The following is a 23,314-nucleotide window of genomic DNA, read 5'->3' on the forward strand; positions in this document are numbered from 1 at the left end:
TTCAGGGTGGGGGTGGGGGGGATCCAAATTATCCTTTTGTTAAACTTCCATACACTCCTGAAGCGCTGGACAGAATGAGTTGAAAACTGATGGTTGTACTCATGGTGTGCACGGGAACGTTTCAGTGGTAAAAACAAATTCATATTCCCAGATCTCAGTTCATTCCATAAAGCTTGGAACAAGTGTGTATCTACCCTCAGGAGAGCCAGAAAACAACATCTTTCTAATCTCAAGTCTGAACTCTCAAACCTCTCTCCCTCCTCCAAATCCTGGTGGTATCTAATCAAATCTGTTTCTAGTGTATGTTCCCCCTCCATCCCCTCCCTTACCTCAAAGGGCCACACTGCTGATACCGCACGTGAAAACGCTGAATGCCTAAACTCGGTGTTCGCACCTAAATCTTGTGTCCGAAACCCATTACTTTCTGTACCCACCTTACCCAGTCACACACAGCTGTCCCTGGACTCTGTGTCCTTTTCTCCTGACAAGGTGGAGAGCTTGCTGTCAAACCTCGACGAGGATTCTGGAACCGGTCCAGACGGCACCAGCCCACGTGTCCTAAAACCATGCTCCTCTGCTCTTGCTCACCCTCTCTCTGTTCTATTCACCCTATCATTTGTTCAAGGTCATCTGCTTGGAAATCAGCAAACATTACCACCCTGCATAAAAAGGTGAAAAACAGATCCATGCAACTACAGACCAATCAGCAGGGCGTTCTGGGCCCTGTTGTTTTTCTGATTTTCATCAATGATCTCTCTGTTTCCCTGGAAAATCCTCTTTATCTCTTTGCTGATGACGCCACCCTCTGCCGTACCATCTGTCATCCGTCACACCGGCAAGCAGCAACTTCTTCACTCTGTAGATGTGGATAAAATCACAACCTGGTCCAACACGTGGAACATGCCTTTCAATCCGGACAAATCTCATACTCTCACTTTGTCTCTCAGAAAGGACCATTTGGAACCCCCCGTCTACTTTCTCAACAATCTCCTGGAAGAAGTCCTTTCATTCAAGCTTCTGGTTCTCACTATCTGCCTTGACCTTACCTGAGAAAGCCACTAGATCCCAAACAGAGCTTATGCCATTAGGTTGTTACCGGACTCTGCCTCCAAGCTTGGGGAGCTAAAACAAAAAATATTTCAGCATAATCACATAGAAACAAGTAAGAAAAGACATAAAATGTCAGAGCCCCCATTCCTTTAGTAATTTTCCTGTATGGAGTGAAAGGGAAAGCCCATATTTCCACACAACTAAAATGGCTGCCTGTCTACCAGTCAGCCTTCTTTTATCAGATCGCAAAATAAAGTTAAGTGGATGTGTATGCCATTGTGTGCTGTGCTGTTGCTAAACTTGAACAAAATCGGACCATGTATGCCGGAGAAATGGTTGGAGGCACATTTGAGTAACAAAATGGCCGCCAGTCGGCCATCTTGGATCCGAAGTCGAAAAAAATGACATGCTTATGTAATCCATCATTAGTTATCTGTGTGCCAAGTTAAACAACATCGGTAAATGCTTGTCCGAGAAATGGTTGAGGAAGCGTTCAACATCGGGTTTAAAAAACTAAAATGGCCGCCAGTCGGCCATCTTGGATTTGATTGTTTTTTATGACAGGCATTTGTGCACCATCATGTGTTGTCTTTGTTGCAAAGTATGAATAGAATCCGTCCATACATGGCCGAGACACACCCACACACACAAAAATCGAGACCAAATCCATAAGCCCCGATTTCGGACTGAGTCCAACGGGCACTAATAATATATAAATGATAACGACAACGTTTCTGATGATAATTTCCCCACTCAGGCCCATATTTACACAGGGCATTCACAAAGCTATTGGAATGAGATGCTCACAAATGGCAACGTTTTTACTTTTTAAATGTACAAGGTGTTTCAAAAGTCTGGAATCACAGAAAATGTTTTAAATTTTTTTTTTGAGGTGGATATGACTTTGTGGACCGATAGAATGGCCCCCACATCGTGCAGATTTTGCAACACCTAACTTATTTTTTTCTTTGGTCACACGTGAAATCACAAGACAAGGTACTCTTGAAGATCTGAAGAATGAAATTGGAAACTAATGTTCTCAAATCGATTTGTCGATGTTGAGAAATGTTCAAAGAAATCTCCGTATAAGAACTGACAAATGTTTGGTGCCTGTCGGTGGCTTGCAATTTGAGCGATTATTAAAATACAATTGTAATAATATGTGTATATATATATATATATATATATATATACAAACACATATTATTATATATTTTGTATATATATATATATATATATATATATATATATATATATATATATATATATATACATATCCTTATGATTCCAGACTTTTGAAACACCAAGTGCAAGGATACATAATTACTGAGAAAATATAACTTGCTAATTATACAAACATTTGTTTTTTTTAAAAATCCAGTAAAGTTTGGCTTTCTAAGACAACCGTTTGAGGAGACATGCTGAATGGAGAAGGTGGATCAGATTCTGCGGGAAAAGCTGAAGGGAAAGGTGTATGCTACATGTGTGAGCAGTCCAATGCTTTATGGAATTGAGACATGGGAACTGAACATTGAGCAGCAGCAAAGGCTGGAAAGGGTGGAAATGCAAATGGTTCAGTCGATGTGCAGAGTATCGTTGCGAGAAAGGAAGACAAATGATGACTTGCAGAATATGATGGGAATAGAGCCTGTGATGGATGTTGTGAAGAGAAACAGGCTGAGATGGTTGGGTCATGTGTTGAGGAAGGATGAAAGTGACTGGGTGAGAGAAGTGTTGGAAATGAGTGTAGTAGAAAGTAGAGGACGGGGAAGACCGAGAAAAACTTGGCTAAAGGTGGTGGAAGAAGAAATGTGGGCAAGGGGATTAAGAATGGGAGATGCAGAAAATAGGGTAAAGTGGAGAAGATTGTCATGGGGCCCGCAAGGATAACCCCCGCTTTAGCAGGGAAAATGGCCATAAAAATGTCTTGTTGTTTTGTTGTTGTAGACAACCGTGTATCTTGGTCAGAATACCTTTTGAACACCCCACAAACCAGTTAAAGTTAATAATAGCTATGTAAAATAGCTAAATAAAATAATAATAGTTAATAATAACTAACAGCAGCCAAAATTAAGACATACCCATGATAAATTATATCATTAGCAAAAGGTCAAGAAATTCTAAAAGGTCAAGTGAGAAGTTTCTAAGAAACCTGCTTCTAACAGAAATGTCACTCGTTTTAAAATTATAGTTCGACAAGGTAAAATGATAACGTTAAGGAAAGCATTAAATCTCCTAATATTTACCAATTTTAATTTTTTAAAACCTTTGAACAAAAAAATCCCCTTCTCACTTCTCATGTGTTCAATCCCTTCTTACCCACAGTGAGGTTTGCCTGAAAGTATTTCCAAGTGGCTAAAGGTGGAAATTCGAAGCGAGCATCTCATGCGTCATTTGAAACCTTTGTTCTTTGATTCATCAATTAAATCATATTTCTTAAAGCTGCTCAAAGTTTTTAGTATTATCCCAACTCAATGTTATTTTCAGACCCCAAAAATGCTTTAAAAATTGTTTTTGGTGGTATGGAAGGAAAATCGAGACAGACTGAATAAGGCACATTATCCATCAAGTGAAAATGCTGATTTGTAACATATCTTGAAAGTGATGTCGTCTATCGTAAATATACAATATACACCTGTCGCACAGTGAAACCTGTACCACAATTCCTCATATGCACAGCAACAGACGTTTCATTGTGAGCTCTGTTGAAATAAAGACAATCCGAAAGGAGAAATGGGGATCTCCGGGGTGGTGGGATGTGCTCATTTGTGACACTATTTCCCAGTCGCTGTGACATATCTTCCGAAAGTCCTGGCGAGTTACCAAACACGACATTTATCTTTTGGATTCATATAACTCTTCGAAGAGCAGCCAAAAGCCTTTGCAAATTCTTCGAAGTTCTGCAAAGTACCGATTACACTGTGGACAGGAGAAAAGGAGGGAATTGTGAACAGTTATCAATTCACAAAATAAATAAACAAACAAACATTTCAAATGCTTTGGTGAAAACAGAGCCTCAACTGGCAATGCTGTGAGAGGTAACTTGGAAGTGTATAGTGATTTGTGGACAATTCAGTGAATGTATATCTATGAAAAAGACACTCACCGGAAGCGTCCAGGGCTGTGTGTGTCGGTTTTAATGGCATTACTGGCAAACTCAGGTCGATAGTCGCCACACCACACCTGTGTACAAATAGAGCCAAGGTGTCAGAAGATTTTACAGACACTTCATGTAAAGTAAAGTTGCTCAGGGGATTCTACAGAATATCTTTCCTTTCATTGTATTCATCAATGAACCGTCTGTTCGACAGCCGTGGAGTCTTGGGGGATTTTGATCTGCGATAAACTCTAATGCCTACACGAGACAGGCATGGAGATGCATGCTGTCCTTAGGAGACAACTGCGTATCACATATTCACATTGGGAGTGAGCATCGGGCACTTGTCCTCACTCCAAATGGCTGTGTGTGCAAGGTGGGAGGAAAGGGTGGCTGGCCTTGGGGCAAAAGTCTGGGGTTGCTGCGGCGCAGGCATGATGGGCCGAACGACCTCCTCCTGTGCCGATGCTCCTTGTACATCATTGGAAGTAGCAGCATACGTGAAAGTCATCACCTCTTGTTTCCAATTTGGTTTGAAGATGTCTTCAGAAAATGTATGTGACATATATATACTCCAGAAATTAATGCAAAACAAATACAGAATCCACATTGCAGAAACTGATAATCGGGAAGAAAGTTCACTAATAGGCCTTGAGTAATGTCGAAATTACTGTGACAAACCTTGGTATTTAAACCGTGTAAAAAGGCAGAACAGAAACTAACAAAGCCACCTAACTAACTAACAAAGCCACTAACAAAGCTACAGGTAACATCTGTAAACCCCCCAAATCAAAAGGGTAAAGCACACACGACACATCAACCTTTGGCCTTTCCATGCTCTATCCCTCCAAGTTTCTGCAAGGTGTACGCAGTCTGATCTACATCTGGTGAAATTGCACAAATCCAGCCTCACCACTCATATCCACTTGTTTGTTCCACTTTTCAACTGCCTGTGAAACCAAATCCTCAGTTTGTTCAATCTCATTCTTAAACTCCAAGCCGAGGCACCTCGACACACAGACAAAAATACAGACAAGGAGAACCAAAACAAACGAAAATCCCTCCTTTTATTCTTGCACTGAGCTTGGCCCAGAGATGGTGCTTTGTGGAACTTGGAATTGTGGTGCTTCAATTTGCACGCGGAGATGCACGCACAATGGCGTCAAGCTGCTCCCTCGCAGCAGGACAAATGTACGTCAGGCAAATCGTGAGTGGTATTCAACACCAAGGCTCAGAGACCTTGTGCAGCTGCTTCGTGCATCGATCGTCCTCACCGACCCACCATTTGACATACACGAGGATCAGGGTCCGTTCCTCACGACCCAAGCAAGAGTCAGTGGCCAGCACCTTGCTTCACCGTGCGAGTCAATTCGCCTGAGCACGAATACGAGAATCGTGCCATTTTCTTCATGTGTCAAAGGAAAGCCAGCTGTAAAGCCCTGTTCTTACAGGCCATCTCCGAGCTACGCTCTCTCTGTCCGACGTTTACTCTGCACTCAACCGTTCCTCCTCCAAACTCTACTCTGACATCACACCGAACCCCGTCTTCTCCTCCGGAGCGTGGATTGATCGCACAAAACCCGGGAAGGCGGGGCCTCTGCCAGCTCCACACATCTGACAAGCTTCTGACATCACGCTCATCAATCATGATCCTCAGGGGCGTGACTTCGCCCACCGTCACCCTTGGAGGTGGGGCATCTGCCTGCTCGACACGTTTGTTTCGCTTGTAAATGCAAAAAATGTCGGAATCGGTTACAGCGGGGCAATCACATACTGGGGGAACTTATTCTTACTCCCTATCTAATTAACATCGCACCACCCCCCCCCCCCGTGTGGTGACACGTGACACTCAAGCTTACAGTTACCCTACTTAATTACATCAAGATGTCTCCCACACGTCCTCGGTCCAAACAACTATATTCAATCCTACCTTCCCTATCAAATTCCTCCATCTACCCCCACAACTGTAGCACAGCCCCCCTCGGAACCGTAGCTTCTGCAAGATTCAATGCCGGTGTTACCATTCCAGTCTTACCACATACCGACTCACACCGAATTAGCCGATGAAATAAATTAGGAGGGGCTGTAGGAAACGAGCCGGAGCTAACTTTCCTATTCTCCTTAACGTTCTCCACCCCTTTAACACATTAATTCAAATATTGGCAAAACTCTTCGTTCCTTGCTCCTAACTCCTGGGGCAGGTGGAAAATGTCAGAAAACACACAAAAATCGACTGTAGGATTAATCCTTCACCCCAAACAACCGTTTAACATTTGTACAACCCCCTTCTAAAGACTGCATTCCTCAGTGGATGCCACAATATCCAACGTTACTTGAGGAACCATCCAAATTTATCTATTTAAAATTTCTGCCAGCCTTGTCTCTCCGGCACAGTTTAGTGACATGGATTGTGAACCTTCCCTCACACACTCATACATAAACCCGATATAAATCGTTCATTCCAACCGTGCAAGACCATGGCTTAAATGTTGTTACATGCGTGTGATCTTCAACTGGGCAGCGGTGAGGTACCGTACAACAATAATGGTGGGGGCACTCACAGTTGTGGTGCACGCAGTTCAAAAAATAGCAAAGTGGGCGTAAACCCTCAGTCCCTTGATGCAAACCAATTTCAAGATGGTGGCCATGTTGAAAATCGCAGCATGCCCATTTTCGAAAGGAACCTTCCTCTACCTCAACCCCAACACACCCAGCAAAAATGGATTTAATCGGACAAGGCGTTCTCCTCAAAATTGATGGAAACCAATTTCAAGATGGCTGCCGTGGCGGCCACAGTGAAAATCGCAGCATGCCCATTTTAGAAAGGAACCTTCCTCTGCTCAACCCCATTATACCTCGCCAGAAGAAAATCAATGTGTGAAGCCGTTCTCAAGTTATTGTCCGGAAACCAAATTCAAGATGGCTGCTCTAGCCGCCATATTGGATATCGGATATCGCTGAATAACGAAAGGAACCTTCCTCTAAACACCCCCATTATATCACACAAAAATGAAATCAATAAGTCAAGCCGTTCTCAAGTTATTGTCCGGAAACCAAATTCAAGATGGCTGCCCTAGCCGCCATATTGGATATCGCATTCAACTGATTATCGAAAGGAACCTTCCTCTACCCAGCCCCAACACACACTGCAAAAATGGATTTAATCGGACAAGGCGTTCTCCTCGAAATCGACGGAAACCAATTTCAAAATGGCTTCCATGGAGGCCACATTGAAAATCGCAGCGTGCCCATTTTCCAAAGGAACCTTCCTCTACTCAATCCCAACATACCCTGCAAAAATGGATTTAATCGGACAAGGACGTTGGACGGACAGACAAGGACGGACGTTCTCCTCAAAATTAACGGAAACTAAAAGTTGACAGATGCCCGGATGGACGCACGGACGCCCGCCCAGACAACGCCTATGACGACAATACACCTTAGCCAATTCAGGCTGAGGGGTAACAAGCCGCCCGACTTCCGTCTTCTCCCCCCCCCCTCAACTACTCGGTCCCTGACAGTCAAACAGCTCTTTTGTTCTCTGCCTCGCCGGGGAGGGTCTCCTCACATCCAGGCTCTCATGCAGCCTCATACGGGTCGGTCGGGGTTTCCTTACCGCTGGTCACCCAAATCAGACCCTCCTCTACGAACGGGTCTCCATTTCTCCACATATCCAGCTCTCACGCAGCCTCAGACATTACCAGTTGCCTGGGACAAATCACCTCAAGGGGAGCCATCATCACCGCTCCGCCAGAGCTTAATCCATTTTTGCAGACCCACATATTTTCCCCACCCACACAAACATTTCATTTTCTCCCCCGTTGGCATTCAATTCTCAAACATTGCAATGCAAAAATGGTGATCATGTTCATACACTACCATGGCCTGCTCACATGTTATACTCCACATTCACCTTCCAAGCACAACTCAACTGACACATAACAAACATCAACACCACAAGACAATTCTGGTTTCCAAACCAATCCCTTTACCGACCATTGAGTCACTTTCGCTCACTCTCTTCCAAATTACCCATGTCCCAATTTCTTGCAAAATGGAACCCTTGGGACAGTAAGCATCAAAGCACTTTACCCTAAGTATAAGTCGTTGCAGGTTGGTTGGGTCTAAGTGTCATCCACCCCTTCCAGATTCTCCCCGAACCCCCGTTTTCTCCTCCTGGGCGTGGATTGCTCGCTCGAAATCCGGGAAGGTGGGGCCTACACTCGCTTGGCACGTTTGGCTGGCTTCTGACATCACGCCCATCAATTCTTAGCCTCGGGAGCGTGACTTCGCCCGCTGTCACCCTTGGAGGCGTAGTTTATGCCTGCTCGGCACGTTTGGTCCGCTTGTAAATGCAAAAATTACCCCCGTGTGGGGATGACGGTCATCTCTACTCGGAAACTTGACACGATCTTGTGGACGGTCAACGTTACAAAAAAGAAAAATTGGGGTCGGAGACCAGGCTGAGAGACGATTGGTCGAAATCCTTCCTTCCTTCTTTGCGAATCGCATCGGCGTTTTTGGCCATCTTCCAGATCACGTGACAATCAAACGGGAAGGAAATTCAAAAATCTGTCCGGTTAGATACAAGATAATATTTTTTACAATCATAATCAATAAACAGTTGCCGAATATCTTGTAGAATGGCAGACGAGATAGGTTTTGAAAATGGCTATTTTTATAACTTACGTGACCTCGTGATCTTTACCCTGACCTTGAACCCGGACAAAAGTTATATCGTTGTGCAACACTCATCGACCTCTACCCACATACTAAGTTTCATCAAGATCGGAAAGAAAAATTGTTGACGGACGGAAGGACGTACGGACGGACGGACAGACGGACGGACGGACATTTGGTCCGGCTTTATTAGGTCATCTCGGTAGAGATGACCTAAAAATGTAGGAATAGGTTATAGCGGGGCAATCACATACTGGGGAACGTCTTCTTCCTCCCTATCTAATTAACACCGCACCAACCCCTGTATGGTGGCACGTAACACTGAAGCTCAAAGTTTCCCTACTTAATTACATCGAGATGTCTCCTACACGTCCACAGACCAAACAACTCTATTCAATCCCAACTTCCCTATCAAATTCCTCCATGTACCCCCACAACTAGAACAGTATATATAGAAAATAAATACTTCAAGGTGAGATGGTATGCCGGCATTAGAATGGTAAAAGGTATGTAAATAAAGAATAAATTCTCGGTGATATGTCGGTCGTGAAGATGGTAAAGTGTATATAAATAAACAATGGCCCCCTAAAGTATTGTTGCGGTTGAGGAAATTTGCAAACCACCATTCAGGTCCCGTAGGTGAGATATCTCTGTAAGTACATGTGTCGTTAGCCCAAACCCGTTGTTTAGAGGGAATAAATGTGATTCATTCGGGCTGCGACCCTTTGAGATAGCCGTTTTTCTGTTCTATCTTTATTTTTAACCAACCACGTCTCAACCGACATCACACAACAACCACCAACCACAACGCTGCTTCACAACAACAACAACAACAACGTCAACAGCCACGACCTTTGCCTTCACAACTCGCTCCCGCAAACATCGCATCACCGCCATTCCAAACGGCACCATGGCCATAAACCACCACCATAAACCCTCCACCACCTTCACCTCCCCTCCTACCGCCATTCCCGCACCACCTGTGAACACCGAGCATCGGGCTGTCCTGGGCTCGAACAAGGTGCGCGCCGAACCGCGAGTGCAAAATGCGGCCTTTCCGAGGAGAATTCGGATCAGGAATGCTACACACCCACTTCTGATCCATCCAATCAGCAAGCACGGGGCGGTTTGGCCCCGCCTCCAGGCGCGTCGGTTTAGAATCGAGATATGCAAATTCTCGAATCAGGGGAGGTTCACGCCCCTTTTTCTCCGTCCAATGGGCGAGCGTGGCTCCACCCCCGAGCTCGTTCTGATCCAGAAATTTGCATATGGGTTCTCCAGCCGGCCTATAAAGCGCCGAGCGCTAGGCGAATCGGAGAGTAGAGTCAGTCTGGAGAGGTCGGACAGTCGAGTGGAGCTCGCAGTCTGTCGGGGTTCGGAGTCTGTCGGGGAGCTGCAGAGAGAGGAAGCCTGGAGCTTGGAGCGCGGTCGAGTCGGTTTGAGCGCAGAGTCGGCCTTGGAGTGGAGGGGAGTCGGCCTTGGAAGGGCGAAGAGAGTTTTGGGGCAGAGTCGGGTCGGAGTCGGGAGGCGAGTGCGTACAGGTGGTTTGCTGCAGTCGGCTGAGGAGAATGGGGGAAGAGACCGAGTAGCTCGGGTCCGAGGCAAGGAAGACGGCGGTCGGCGACGAGCTCGCGGTGGAATCGCTCATCGCGGGACCCAAGCAAGCCAGCTATCCTCTTTCCCCAGAGCATCAACAATTCCCCCCCCCCCGCGCTGAGATAGTGCGAAAAGGGGGCCCCGTTCCCACCCCACTCCAAGCAGTGCCAACGAAACCCGCGAAGGAGCACGAAGTCGGGGCACCGCCGCGCCGCCACATTTGCGGCTCATCACAAAGACACGGGTAGGATCCACCAGTCTCGCGGACCTGACCGCTCTTTCAGGTCCCGCGCAAATATTGGCCCACAGGCCCCGTCTGCCCCCTTGTCTTTGAGGGTGGCCCCTTTTCTTTTGCTTTTGAGTAAATGTGTTGTTGGCGCCGTCTGTAAAGTAAAACTGTGTAATTGTTGCCGTGTGCTCGCATAGTCGGTTGTAGATCTGCATTGTTGTGTTTCTTTTGCAGCAATGGATACATGTGCATATTGTTGTAATTGTATATGTGTGCTCTCCGTGTGCCGCGGAATAAATGTGCATCATGTTGAACTGTTTTCCCGTTTCGCTTCGTCTTTTCTTTAATTGAATCTCCATCTTGCTTCACGTAAAGGGTTCTAATTCATCGTTATTCATCGATGTTTCTATCCTTTCAGCCCAGAACCTCTCCAAACAGTGGATCCTAAACCTCGGTTGCAGGTCCACATCAGTAGATTACTCAACATCAATGGACCCACAACATCAAAGTTGTGTCCAGACAGTCAGTCAACACAGCAATGCAATATCCTTATTCAAACTTATTTAATTATTACTTTTATTGAAAGTATTACTACATTTAAATAACTTTAATCATACACCACTTTATATCATCATATATAAGCGATAAACACTTTACCTTGTGGACATGTTCATTACACAGCACCTCCATCTAACCATCGACTCAAACTGTCATTCAAATATTCAAACTGTCATAAACAACCGATTTTAATATGCTGCACTGCATCACCTTGATGATACACGCATATTGCAATCCACAATCTCCACAAGTGAGAAGACAAATAATGTACTTTGATTTACATCCCAACAAACATTCACAATCAACAACAAAAGTCTTACCTGTAACACGACAAACAAAAGTTTCACAAAGTCTAAAAATTTTACAACACAAACATCGAGAGTAATTACACTTTTCAAAAAGTGTATAATTTGAATAGACCAACTGCATTATAAATAAGCACTAAAACAAATTATTTTAATGCTTATTTATAATGTATCTTAAAAATAATATTTATTGATTATATTTTTATATAAATGCCTCCATTATTTAATAGCATATATATATATATATATATATATATATATATATATTATATATGTATGCGGATTTATATATACATATAAATTTTGGCCTGGTCTTGGCGCAGTGGTTCGCGCAGCGGTTTGGGATCCAAGAGGTCCTGAGTTCAAGCCCCGTTGGGCCACTGAATTAATACACCAGGGGGTTGACTCAGCCTGTCATCCTTCCGACGTCGGCGAAATGAGTACCAGTATACTGGGCCGGTGTATACCCCGGTTAAAATAGGTGTACCATATCCCTGTGTAGTAAGAGGTGACCAGGGTTGCGTCAGGAAGGGCATCCGGCGTAAAACATGTGCCAAATCACTATGCGGATCATACGGATGATCCGCTGTGGCGACCCCTAACGGGAGCAGCCGAAAGAAGAAGAAGATATATGTATATATAAATCCGCATATATATATTGTTGCGGTATTCGCGCCCGCCGGCGTGCTGACGGCCACGTAACTCGAATCGCGGCACGTCGCCCACCGGACGGACAATCCAGTCGTGACCCTCTCGGACTAACGCCGGGAACCAGTCACGGGTGGACCTTTCGGTCTCACCGCGATCGAGCCAATCAGCCCCCGCGTGGGATAGGGTTGCTCGCCAAATTCGACCTACCTAAGTACCCACGCGGAGGGTAGACCGGGCGATCGCACCTCGCCGCAGGTCGACTTCGGACACGGGCCACTTAAGCGACCCGTTCCGTACTATCAGAATAACCGAGCGGTGTTATCGTCGACCTCGACGGTTCGATTAATTATCGGGCGTATTCAGCCCACTACCAACCTTTTACGTGAAGCAAGATGGGGATTCAATAGAGGAAAAGACGAAGCGAAGCGGGAAACAGTTCAACACAAAGCACATTTATTCGCGGCACACGGGAGCACACATATACAATTCCACCAAATGCACACAGAAAAGACACAATGTAATTTACACAAAAAGCAAATATAAAAGAGAAGACACAATGCAGAGCTAATACCGACTACCGAGCACACGGCAACACTTATACAATTTTACTTCACAGACGGCGCCGACAACACATACCCAAAACCAAGGAAAAAATACCCTCAAGGATGAGGCGGGCCTGAGGCCGAGACCGGGTCGCGCCTACCCGTCTGGTGATGAGACGCGGAGCGGCGATGGCGCCTCAACTCCGCGGGCCTCGCGGACAGTGTCTGGTAGGGGGTGGGAAAGGGGCCCCCTTGGTTGCACTATCTCAGCGCGGGGGGAAACAGGAGGGGGTTGCTGATGCTCGGGGTATAGAGGATTTTTATTATCCCGCGACGAGCGTCTCCACCTCGGCCAGGTCGCGCTGTCGGCCTCCCTGGGGTGCAGCTCCCGACGCGAGCACCCCCTCGTCTGGTGTCGCCGCCTTTCCACAGCTCCGTCCCCTCCGTTCCGACTCCAACGCACACGACGACCAGCTCCTTCTTTTTAACTCCACCGCCCGCGAAGTCTTGACTCTCTGTTTCCGACTCTCCTACTCTCCTACTCTCCGCCTCTGGACTCTCCTACTCTCCGCCTCTCGACTTTCCTACTCTCCGCCTCTGGACTCTCCTACTCTCCGCCTCCGGACTCCCTGGACTGACGAACACGGTCCTTTTATCAGCCCCGTAGCTTCGCCCTCTCATCTTTGACCCCCTCCCTTCGACCTTTCACCTCGCTCCCCATTGGCCCGAGAAAAAGTGGGCGTGAAGGCTTTTTGATCCATAAATTTGCATATATCGATCGCCCTGGGGGCGGGGCCAATTCGCCCCTCGCTCACCGATTGGACGGCAAAAAGTGGGCGTGTGTCGTTTTTGATCCGTTTTTGAAGCACAAAATCCGTGATTTTGTACACGCTGTTCGGCGCGCGCCCTGCACGAGTCCAACACCGGTACCCACAGCGGGGCAAGAACGGTGGCGATGCGACGGTTGCGAGGTGTGACGGGAAGGTTGTGGCGGTTGTGGTGAAGCGGCGTTGTGGTTGGTGGTTGATGTTGTGGTTGTGGTGGTAATCATGGCGGTTGGTTCAAAATAAAGATAGCAAAAGAAAAACGGCTATCCTGAAGAGTCGCAGCACGCATAAATGACATGTATTCCCACGAGACAACGGGTTTGGGCCTAACTACACATGTACTTACCGAGATACCTCACCTAAGGGACCTGAATGGTGGTTTGCGAATTTGGTAACCACAACACTACCCCCTCCCCTTTTTACAGACTCGTCCCGAGTCGTCAAATTTTCGTGTGCCATCATGTGTAGTTTTCCCCTAGTACATTTTACCTACGGATCCCTGAGTGCGACATTCATGGTATTCGTGTCCCCAAAATAAATAACCTGAGGGCTGCGTAACTACCTAAACAAACTCACTCACACGGACGACTTAAATAAAATTGCCGGCGCTAGACAGACATGCCGGGGGCGCACTCATATTTACAGTACATCTTAACCTTAACTTACAAATTTTACACTAAACCATGGCCCAGGATCATTGAACTCTGCAAAAAGAAAGCAGTTAGCAGGGAGCCAGGCTGCCCGCATGCAGGCTCAAACAATGCAGGTGACAGGGAACGTGGCTGGCTGCTCACACGCAGTCCAAGGCCTTCCCTTTTGAACTGAACGCAGTGAACCACAACGGTGCATGGGCTGCACAAACGCAGTCTCCGTGCCAGCTCAAGTGGCACACGCAATGAGCACAACGAATGGATGCATGAACACAAACACGGTGCACGGGCCGCCACTGCAGGCCCGTGTTGTAGCTGCCAACAGGGCAGTTCTTGCAGCTTGCAAACTGTTGCCTTGCGGATCCTGGCGCACATGGCAATGAACAGGGGGGGGGGGGCAAAGCAAAAATTGAACGGGGCTGGTGAACCTGGGCAGTGGGCATGGCATGGCAAAGGCAGCAGGCAAACACAGCCCGCAGAAGAAGGCCGCTGCAGGCAAACACAGCCGGCAGATGAACTGGCCGGCACAGGCCTTGAAGAAAAACAGCCAGCAGATGAACTGGCCGGCACAGGCCTTGAAGCAAAACACGGCCAGCCGATGGCACAGGCCTTGCAGCACAGCAGCTGCAGATGAAGTTGGCCAGCTTTTGCCGTCAGTGGAAGTTGGTGGAGGGAGTGCGGTGGTGCTGGCCACTTGGAAGGCGGGCTCGGACCTACCTACCTGTCTCCCTCCCACCTATCGCCTTTGCCTGTCACTGTACATACCCACTCCCTTAATTTGTCAAACCCCAATTTAGCCCCAACTTATTTTTTTGTTGTTTTTATTTTTACTTCCCCTCTATAAATCGTCCCCTAACCCCCTTTATCGTCTTTGTTCGGCTAACCTATCCTGTCACCAAGCCTACTCCCAACCCCTTCGTTCCCTTCCCGGCGGGGAATAAGGGAGAGCTAGCGTCCTGTGCCGAGGCCCAACGAAGCCTCAGAATGGCCTCCCCAGAGTTCGGCGATCTATAACCAAAGTGGGTCCAGCGGCCCACAACGACAGCGAGGGGATGGATGGTGCGGAGGGGTACACTTCCTAATCTACCCTATCCATTTAACTGCTAAACTACCCCGGGGCTTTCAACAAGCGCCTCTCGCTTAAACTATTGGTTCTATAAACCCAGATTCCCATCGCCTGTGTTGGTGTCCTCACAATTTCGGGCCTCGCCCCCAAATTTTCTCTCCGTGCCCTCACACAGTCTCCTGGCTGGGACACGTGGCTCCCTTTGGCAGGCACGACCCTCTGCCGAATCTCCCGCTATGGCACCCCCGGGCACTACACTGCCTCCGAGCCTACCAGCTCCCTAACACCGGGGAGTGCCCCCCATGGCACCTCCCCTGAAACGCACACGTGGCAGGCCGGCCTCCCGGGCCCCTTTCCGAGGGTCACCCGTGCCCACAACACTGCCCACGCGGCTAATGGCGCCCCGGGCCTCTGCATCAAGCAGACGCACCCGTGCCCACTACGCTATCCCGGCCCCCCATGGGCCCTTGGCCTACCACGGCCGACTAGCCTGGTGCCCGGGGTACCCACTCAGCGATACTCACCTTTCGCAGCCACGCTCCCAAGCCCGTCAACAGGGCTCCTGCACCCCTCCAAATGGGTCTCGAGCCTACTTTCCCACCAACAGCAAAACGACCTCCATTTTTCAATTTGACTAACCCAGCTAACTCACTCTACACTGACCCTGGGGTCCCTTGGGCGGGAGTCACTCCTCCCCCCAATCACTCATCGCACCATGCATTCCCCATTCGCTCCACTCACACAGACCCGCTGGCTTCACTCACTCATCATGTACTCACCTCACAACTCACCAACTCTTCAACACACACACCGCTGAACTCTGCCATACTCCTAACTACATCCCCTAACTAACTCGTGCTCCCACGTCGTCCCTTAAACTATAGCACGTTCCTTTTAACACTACGTAGCTAAACTACGTCCCCTCGACACATTCACTGCCTGTCACTGTCTCCAAATCATCAAAAATCATTTCCCATTTTCCCATCCTAAATCTGGCTACAATCCCTCTAACTAATCCATTCCACGGACTCCATGAGGACTTACCCCTGCCCCATGAAGTCGGTCTAACTAAGCTAACCCTTCCCCCTAACTAGTTTTCATCCTGTGCCCAGGGCAAGGGGGTCTTCCACCCCTTGCCCAGGAATCCTGTGCACCCGAAAGTGAGGCTTGCTTTTTTTTTTTTTTTTTTTTTTTACATGCGCAGCGCCAGCGCGGCAACTCAGAGCTCGCGCACTTTGCACCTGCCCGTGATGTCATGCAGCTGCACGTGTTCCTCGTCCCTCCTTGGACGGGACCATCCGGCAGAGATACCCCTCCTGCCGGATTCCAACCCCACGTGCAGCCATGGCGTCACCGTGCGCATATAAAAAAAAACACAAGCCCCACGTCTCGAGGGGTTCCCCACGCGAACACATGTGCTTTGCCCGTTGGAGCTTAACACACACGATCGCGTGGAGAACCCGTCCGGTCCAAATCCATTTACCTGCCTAAACTTTGTCCGTCCGCGGGATCGGCAAATCCACCGCATGCGTTTCCGGACCGGGACTTCACTCTCGCAAGCGAGCACGTGGCGGTCTCGTGCGTTGCACAGCACGAACCGCGTGCTCACTGCTGGGTGAACCCGGCACGGTCCCCGAAACAACTACAGCCGCTACTCGGCTTTCGTTCCTCTGTCGCCGTCGTCGCCATTCAACCCACGCACACCTGCGTGTTACGACGCACACAGTCCACTCCATCACATTCACACCGGGAGATGCGGCTGCGTGCTCCCGCATGCCAACCGACATCTCCCTCACATACCGCTCTCTCACACACACGGTCTCCCTTGCACACAGCGACCTTGCACACGGCCGTTCACCCACGCGTGCCTCACTACTCACACAAACCATACTACTCACACACGCGGGGGCACTCAACCACTGTGCCTCATCCACACACCGTGCCTCACTTATACACGCGGGGGAACTCAACCGCGGTTCCTCATCCACACACGCGGGGGCACTCAACCGCGGTGTCTCATCCATACTCCGTTCCTCACTCACACACGGTGCCTCATCCACACACGGCGTGCTGGGAAGCACGCACTCCGGCACAATCGCCACCACACCAATCACACACGGGGTCGCTTCCACACACGGGGACGCACTCACACCTTGCACCACACACACAGGGACAACTACACTGGGGATTCGTGAACCCACAAGGGTCTCCGGGGCCTCTACACCCCCCAAGCTCTCCGTGCACCCGTCCACAGCACTCGTCCCCTCAACCTCGCAAAACACGACCGAACTCACCCTCAAGGGGGCATACTCCCTCCCCTTGTTCCTGGAGGAGGTCATCCAGCTGCTCGCACCGGGTCCCAACACGCTCCGCGAGCTCACCCCCATTGTCCTCCACTACCTCCGTGTGTGTGTGCGCGTCACTTACCCCGTCTTCATCGTGTTTATTGGTCTCTGCTTCTTTCTGGCGTCTTTCCCTTATCTTTAAGTAGGTCAACCTTGCTTTCTCTTTAAGTCGCTCCCGTCCTTCCCTGTTTTTCACTCCTTGCTCTTTCACGATCTCCGCGTACCTCATCCTTGCTTTCCGTATTAATTGTTCTTTTCTCTCCCTCGCAATTACTTTCATCTCGTCTCTTGTCTCCCGAATTACTTTTTCCTTACCCGCCTCCACCGCGGGCCTGTCAGCCGTTGCACCCCCTTCCAGCTCGTTCGTTCCGACACGTGGAGTCGCCATTTTAAGTTCCCTGCTCACGGCCTTCATGCCCGTCTGCAGGCATCGGCCCATGTTCTGCGTCTCACCCCGTAGTTCTTTCATTTCTTTTTTTATTTGCTGTGTATTCGCATCCATCGTCGTTTTCACTTCATTTGTATTTGTATCCATCTTTTCATCCATTTTTTGTGTATTCGCATCCATCTTTTCGTTCATGGCTTTCATTTCGTTTTTCATATTCGCATCCATTTTTTCGATCATTGCCGCCAGCATGGCGCATAGCTGGGCCATGTCGGATGCACTCAGCTGAGCCGTTTCGGCAAGGGTTGGGGAAGGGTTTTGGTGGAGAGGGGGGGGGGAGGTGTCATACACTGCGGCCGCTGCCGCACCCATTTCGGGCTCTGGGTTCAGTTGGGCGAGTCCGTGTTCCTGCACAATCAACATTTCCTGCTCGGGGATTCCATCCTGGACCATGGATTCTACACATTCTACATCCATTTCTAATACCCCCGGCTCCCGCTCGCCTTGAGACGCCATCTTGCTTCTCTTAAAGGGTTAATTTGCTCGCTCGTAATTTGGAGGGAATCGGGGGTCGCTTCTCTCACCCCTGGACCGATTCCCGTGAATTTCGCTGGAGACAGGAGAGCCTGTTGTCCCGCTCTCCAATACCAGTGCCGCGAGGAGGGCGATGAATTTGTATCGCACGACCTGACACCAGTGTTGCGGTATTCGCGCCCGCCGGCGTGCTGACGGCCACGTAACTCGAATCGCGGCACGTCGCCCACCGGACGGACAATCCAGTCGTGACCCTCTCGGACTAACGCCGGGAACCAGTCACGGGTGGACCTTTCGGTCTCACCGCGATCGAGCCAATCAGCCCCCGCGTGGGATAGGGTTGCTCGCCAAATTCGACCTACCTAAGTACCCACGCAGAGGGTAGACCGGGCGATCGCACCTCGCCGCAGGTCGACTTCGGACACGGGCCACTTAAGCGACCCGTTCCGTACTATCAGAATAACCGAGCGGTGTTATCGTCGACCTCGACGGTTCGATTAATTATCGGGCGTATTCAGCCCACTACCAACCCTTTACGTGAAGCAAGATGGGGATTCAATGGAGGAAAAGACGAAGCGAAGCGGGAAACAGTTCAACACAAAGCACATTTATTCGCGGCACACGGGAGCACACATATACAATTCCACCAAATGCACACAGAAAAGACACAATGTAATTTACACAAAAAGCAAATATAAAAGAGAAGACACAATGCAGAGCTAATACCGACTACCGAGCACACGGCAACACTTATACAATTTTACTTCACAGACGGCGCCGACAACACATACCCAAAACCAAGGAAAAAAATACCCTCAAGGATGAGGCGGGCCTGAGGCCGAGACCGGGTCGCGCCTACCCGTCTGGTGATGAGACGCGGAGCGGCGATGGCGCCTCAACTCCGCGGGCCTCGCGGACAGTGTCTGGTAGGGGGTGGGAAAGGGGCCCCCTTGGTCGCACTATCTCAGCACGGGGGGAAACAGGAGGGGGTTGCTGATGCTCGGGGTATAGAGGATTTTTATTATCCCGCGAAGAGCGTCTCCACCTCGGCCAGGTCGCGCTGTCGGCCTCCCTGGGGTGCAGCTCCCGACGCGAGCACCCCCTCGTCTGGTGTCGCCGCCTTTCCACAGCTCCGTCCCCTCCGTTCCGACTCCAACGCACACGACGACCAGCTCCTTCTTTTTAACTCCACCGCCCGCGAAGTCTTGACTCTGTTTCCGACTCTCCTACTCTCCTACTCTCCGCCTCTGGACTCTCCTACTCTCCGCCTCTCGACTTTCCTACTCTCCGCCTCTGGACTCTCCTACTCTCCGCCTCTGGACTCCCTGGACTGACGAACACGGTCCTTTTATCAGCCCCGTTGCTTCGCCCTCTCATCTTTGACCCCCTCCCTTCGACCTTTCACCTCGCTCCCCATTGGCCCGAGAAAAAGTGGGCGTGAAGGCTTTTTGATCCATAAATTTGCATATATCGATCGCCCTGGGGGCGGGGCCAATTCGCCCCTCGCTCACCGATTGGACGGCAAAAAGTGGGCGTGTGTCGTTTTTGATCCGTTTTTGAAGCACAAAATCCGTGATTTTGTACACGCTGTTCGGCGCGCGCCCTGCACGAGTCCAACACCGGTACCCACAGCGGGGCAAGAACGGTGGCGATGCGACGGTTGCGAGGTGTGACGGGAAGGTCGTGGCGGTTGTGGTGAAGCGGCGTTGTGGTTGGTGGTTGATGTTGTGGTTGTGGTGGTAATCATGGCGGTTGGTACAAAATAAAGATAGCAAAAGAAAAACGGCTATCCTGAAGAGTCGCAGCACGCATAAATGACATGTATTCCCACTAGGCAACGGGTTTGGGCCTAACTACACATGTACTTACCGAAATACCTCACCTAAGGGACCTGAATGGTGGTTTGCGAATTTGGTAACCACAACAATATATATATATATATATATATATATATATATATATATATATATATATATATATATATATATATATATATATATATCTATTGTTGCGAATTCGCGCCTGCCGGCGTGCGGACGGCCACGTGACTCGAATCGCAGCACGTCGCCCACCGACGGACAATTCAGTCGTGACCCTCTCGGACCAACGCCGGGAGCTAGTCACGGGGGGGGGGTTTAACCCCACCACGACCGTGCCAATTGCCCGCCCGCGCAGGATAGGGTTGCTCGCCAAATTCGATCTACCTAAGTACCTGCGTGAATGGTCGACCGGGCGATCGCACAACGCCACAGGCCGACTCCGGACAAGAACCGCTTAAGCGGTCCGTTCCGTGCTTCAGTGATAACCGAGCGGTGTTATCGTCGGCCTCGACGGTTCCGATTAATTCTCGGGCGTATTAAGCCCACTACGAATCCTTTACGTGAAGCAGGATTGAGGGTCAATGAAGAAAAGACGAAGCGAAACGGGAAAACAGTTCACACAAAGCACATTTATTACACGACACACGGAAAGCACACCTATACAGCCAAACAGTCAAAATGCACATGTCGCAGTTAAAACAAAAGAAACAATGACGCAGAGTTACTCCCGAATAAGCGTACACACGGCAACACTTATACAGTTCTACTTTACAGATGGCGCCAACAACATTCATTCGAAAGCAAAAGAAAAGGCCACCCTCATAGACAAGGGGGCAGATGGGGCCCGTGGGCCTTTATGGCGTGGGACTTGGCAGACTGAACGAGTCCCACGAGACCGTTGCAGGTTACCTGCATCCTCGCGGTGCGATGGTGTGCGAGCTCTCTCCGGCGCTCCTTGTACGAACGCGCAGGTCCGCGCGACACAGCTGGCAGAGCGGTGCCTCCAGTCCGCGTCCCCTCCGCGACGTCCGGACTCTCCACCGACTGTAAGCTCCAACGAGCGGGTCGCTCTACGGACCACTTCTCCAAGACCCAGACGGGCAGAAGACGATGAACCGCCGACGGACACTGACACTCTCACCGACCACCCTGACCTGACCTCCTCTGACCTGACTTCTCAGCGGCGCCTCCGTGCGCCCTTTTATTTCCCCGGCACCCCGCCCCTACCTTCGCGGCACGCGGGGGGGGGGGGACATTCCACCAGAGAAATCGGGGTGGGAGTTGAGTTCCAACCGTCATTCTTGTTTACCCGGGAAATCGGGGTGGGGATTGAGTTCCAACCGTCATTCTTGTTTACCAGGGGAATATGGGTTGGAGTTGAGTTCCAACCGTCATTCTTGTTTACCAGGGAAATCGGGGTGGGAGTTGTTGTTGTTCCCCTTTTTGTGTACGTGGAGATGTTGACGGTTGCTGGCGGAGTGGTGAGGATGGCGTGGTTGTTGAGAGGCAGGTGTGGTTGTGGTTGTTGTGAAGCGGCGTTGTGGTTGGTGATTGTTGTGTGATGGCGGTTGAGACGTGGTTGGTTCAAAATAAAGATAGAACAGAAAAACGCCTAACTCAAAGCGTCGCTGCCCGAATGAATCACATAAATTCCCTCTAGACAACGGATTTGGGGCTAACTACACATGAACTTAGAGATATCTCACCTACGGGCCCTTCATGGTGTAATGCGAATTTCAACAGCCGTAACTATATATATATATATATATATATATATATATATATATATATATATATATATATATATATATATATATATATATATATATATATATATATATATATATATATATTGTTGCGGATTTCGCGCCCGCCAGCGTGCGAACGGCCACGTAACTCGAATCGCGGCACGTCGCCCACCGGACGGACAATCCAGTCGTGACCCTCTCGGACTAACGCCGGGAACCAGTCACGGGTGGACCTTTCGGTCTCACCGCGATCGAGCCAATCAGCCCCCGCGTGGGATAGGGTTGCTCGCCGAATTCGACCTACCTAAGTACCCACGCGGAGGGTAGACCGGGCGATCGCACCTCGCCGCAGGTCGACTTCGGACACGGGCCACTTAAGCGACCCGTTCCGTACTATCAGAATAACCGAGCGGTGTTATCGTCGACCTCGACGGTTCGATTAATTATCGGGCGTATTCAGCCCACTACCAACCCTTTACGTGAAGCAAGATGAGGATTCAATGGAGGAAAAAGACGAAGCGAAGCGGGAGAACAGTTCAACAATAAAGCACATTTATTCGCGGCACACGGGAAGCACACAAATACAATTCCACCAAATGCACACAGAAAAAACACAATTCCATTTACACAAAAAGCAAATATAAAAGTGAAAACACAGTGCAGAGCTAATACCGACTACCGAGCACACGGCAACACTTATACAATTCTACTTCACAGACGGCGCCGACAACACATACCCAAAACCAAGGAAAGAATATCCCCAAGAATGAGGCGGGCCTGAGGCCGAGACCGGGTCGCGCCTACCCGTCTGGTGATGAGACGCGGAGCGGCGATGGCCCCGCAACCCGCGGGCCTCGTGGACGGTGTCTGGTAGGGGGTGGGAACGGGGCCCCCTTGGTCGCACTATCTCAGCGCGGGGGGAAACAGGAGGGGGTTGCTGATGCTCGGGGTATAGAGGATCTTTATTATCCCTGGTGTGCGTCTCCACCTCGGCCAGGTCGCGCTGCCGGCCTCCCTCGGGCGTGCAGCTCCCGGCACCGACGCGAGCACCCCCTCGTCCGACTCTCTTCAGCTTCTCCAGCCACTGCAGGCCTCGGGCTCCAGACTTCCACACTCGTCCCCTCCGTTCCGACTCCTTCTCGTTCTCGTTCTCCTTTCCGTTCTCGTTCTCCTTTTTTCGTTCTCGTTCTCCTTCTTGTTCTCGTTCTCTCTTTTTCTGACTGACGAACAC

The 23,314-nt window shown here is 49.6% G+C and overlaps 2 protein-coding genes across 16 annotated transcripts in view; one reads left to right on the plus strand and one right to left on the minus strand.

Annotated features, from left to right (window-relative positions):
* LOC147008051 (uncharacterized) overlaps nucleotides 1–23,314 on the minus strand; it is a 364,090-nt gene that overhangs the window by 188,401 nt on the left and 152,375 nt on the right. For 2 of the 10 annotated variants that reach the window (XR_015053663.1, XM_085865845.1), the window contains 2 exons: nucleotides 4,157–4,233; nucleotides 3,621–3,969 (listed from right to left, as the gene is read on the minus strand). The exons of 6 other annotated variants lie outside the window; for them this stretch is intronic. Coding sequence is in view for 1 of the 4 variants with exons in the window: in XM_085865845.1 (XP_085721971.1) it covers nucleotides 3,870–3,969; nucleotides 4,157–4,233 (177 nt within the window). In the remaining 3 variants the exon portion in view is untranslated. Of the gene's footprint in view, nucleotides 1–3,620; nucleotides 3,970–4,156; nucleotides 4,234–11,309; nucleotides 11,499–21,244; nucleotides 21,517–23,314 lie in introns of those variants that run through there. 2 more of the 10 variants (XR_015053662.1, XR_015053664.1) reach the window with 2 other exon arrangements.
* LOC147008055 (neprilysin-like) overlaps nucleotides 1–23,314 on the plus strand; it is a 156,039-nt gene that overhangs the window by 123,737 nt on the left and 8,988 nt on the right. The window lies entirely within an intron of this gene.

The sequence above is a fragment of the Eptatretus burgeri genome, chromosome 22 (assembly GCF_056783735.1).
Source record: "Eptatretus burgeri isolate ZD-2024b chromosome 22, Ebu_testis_v1, whole genome shotgun sequence".
Lineage (NCBI taxonomy): Eukaryota > Metazoa > Chordata > Myxini > Myxiniformes > Myxinidae > Eptatretus > Eptatretus burgeri.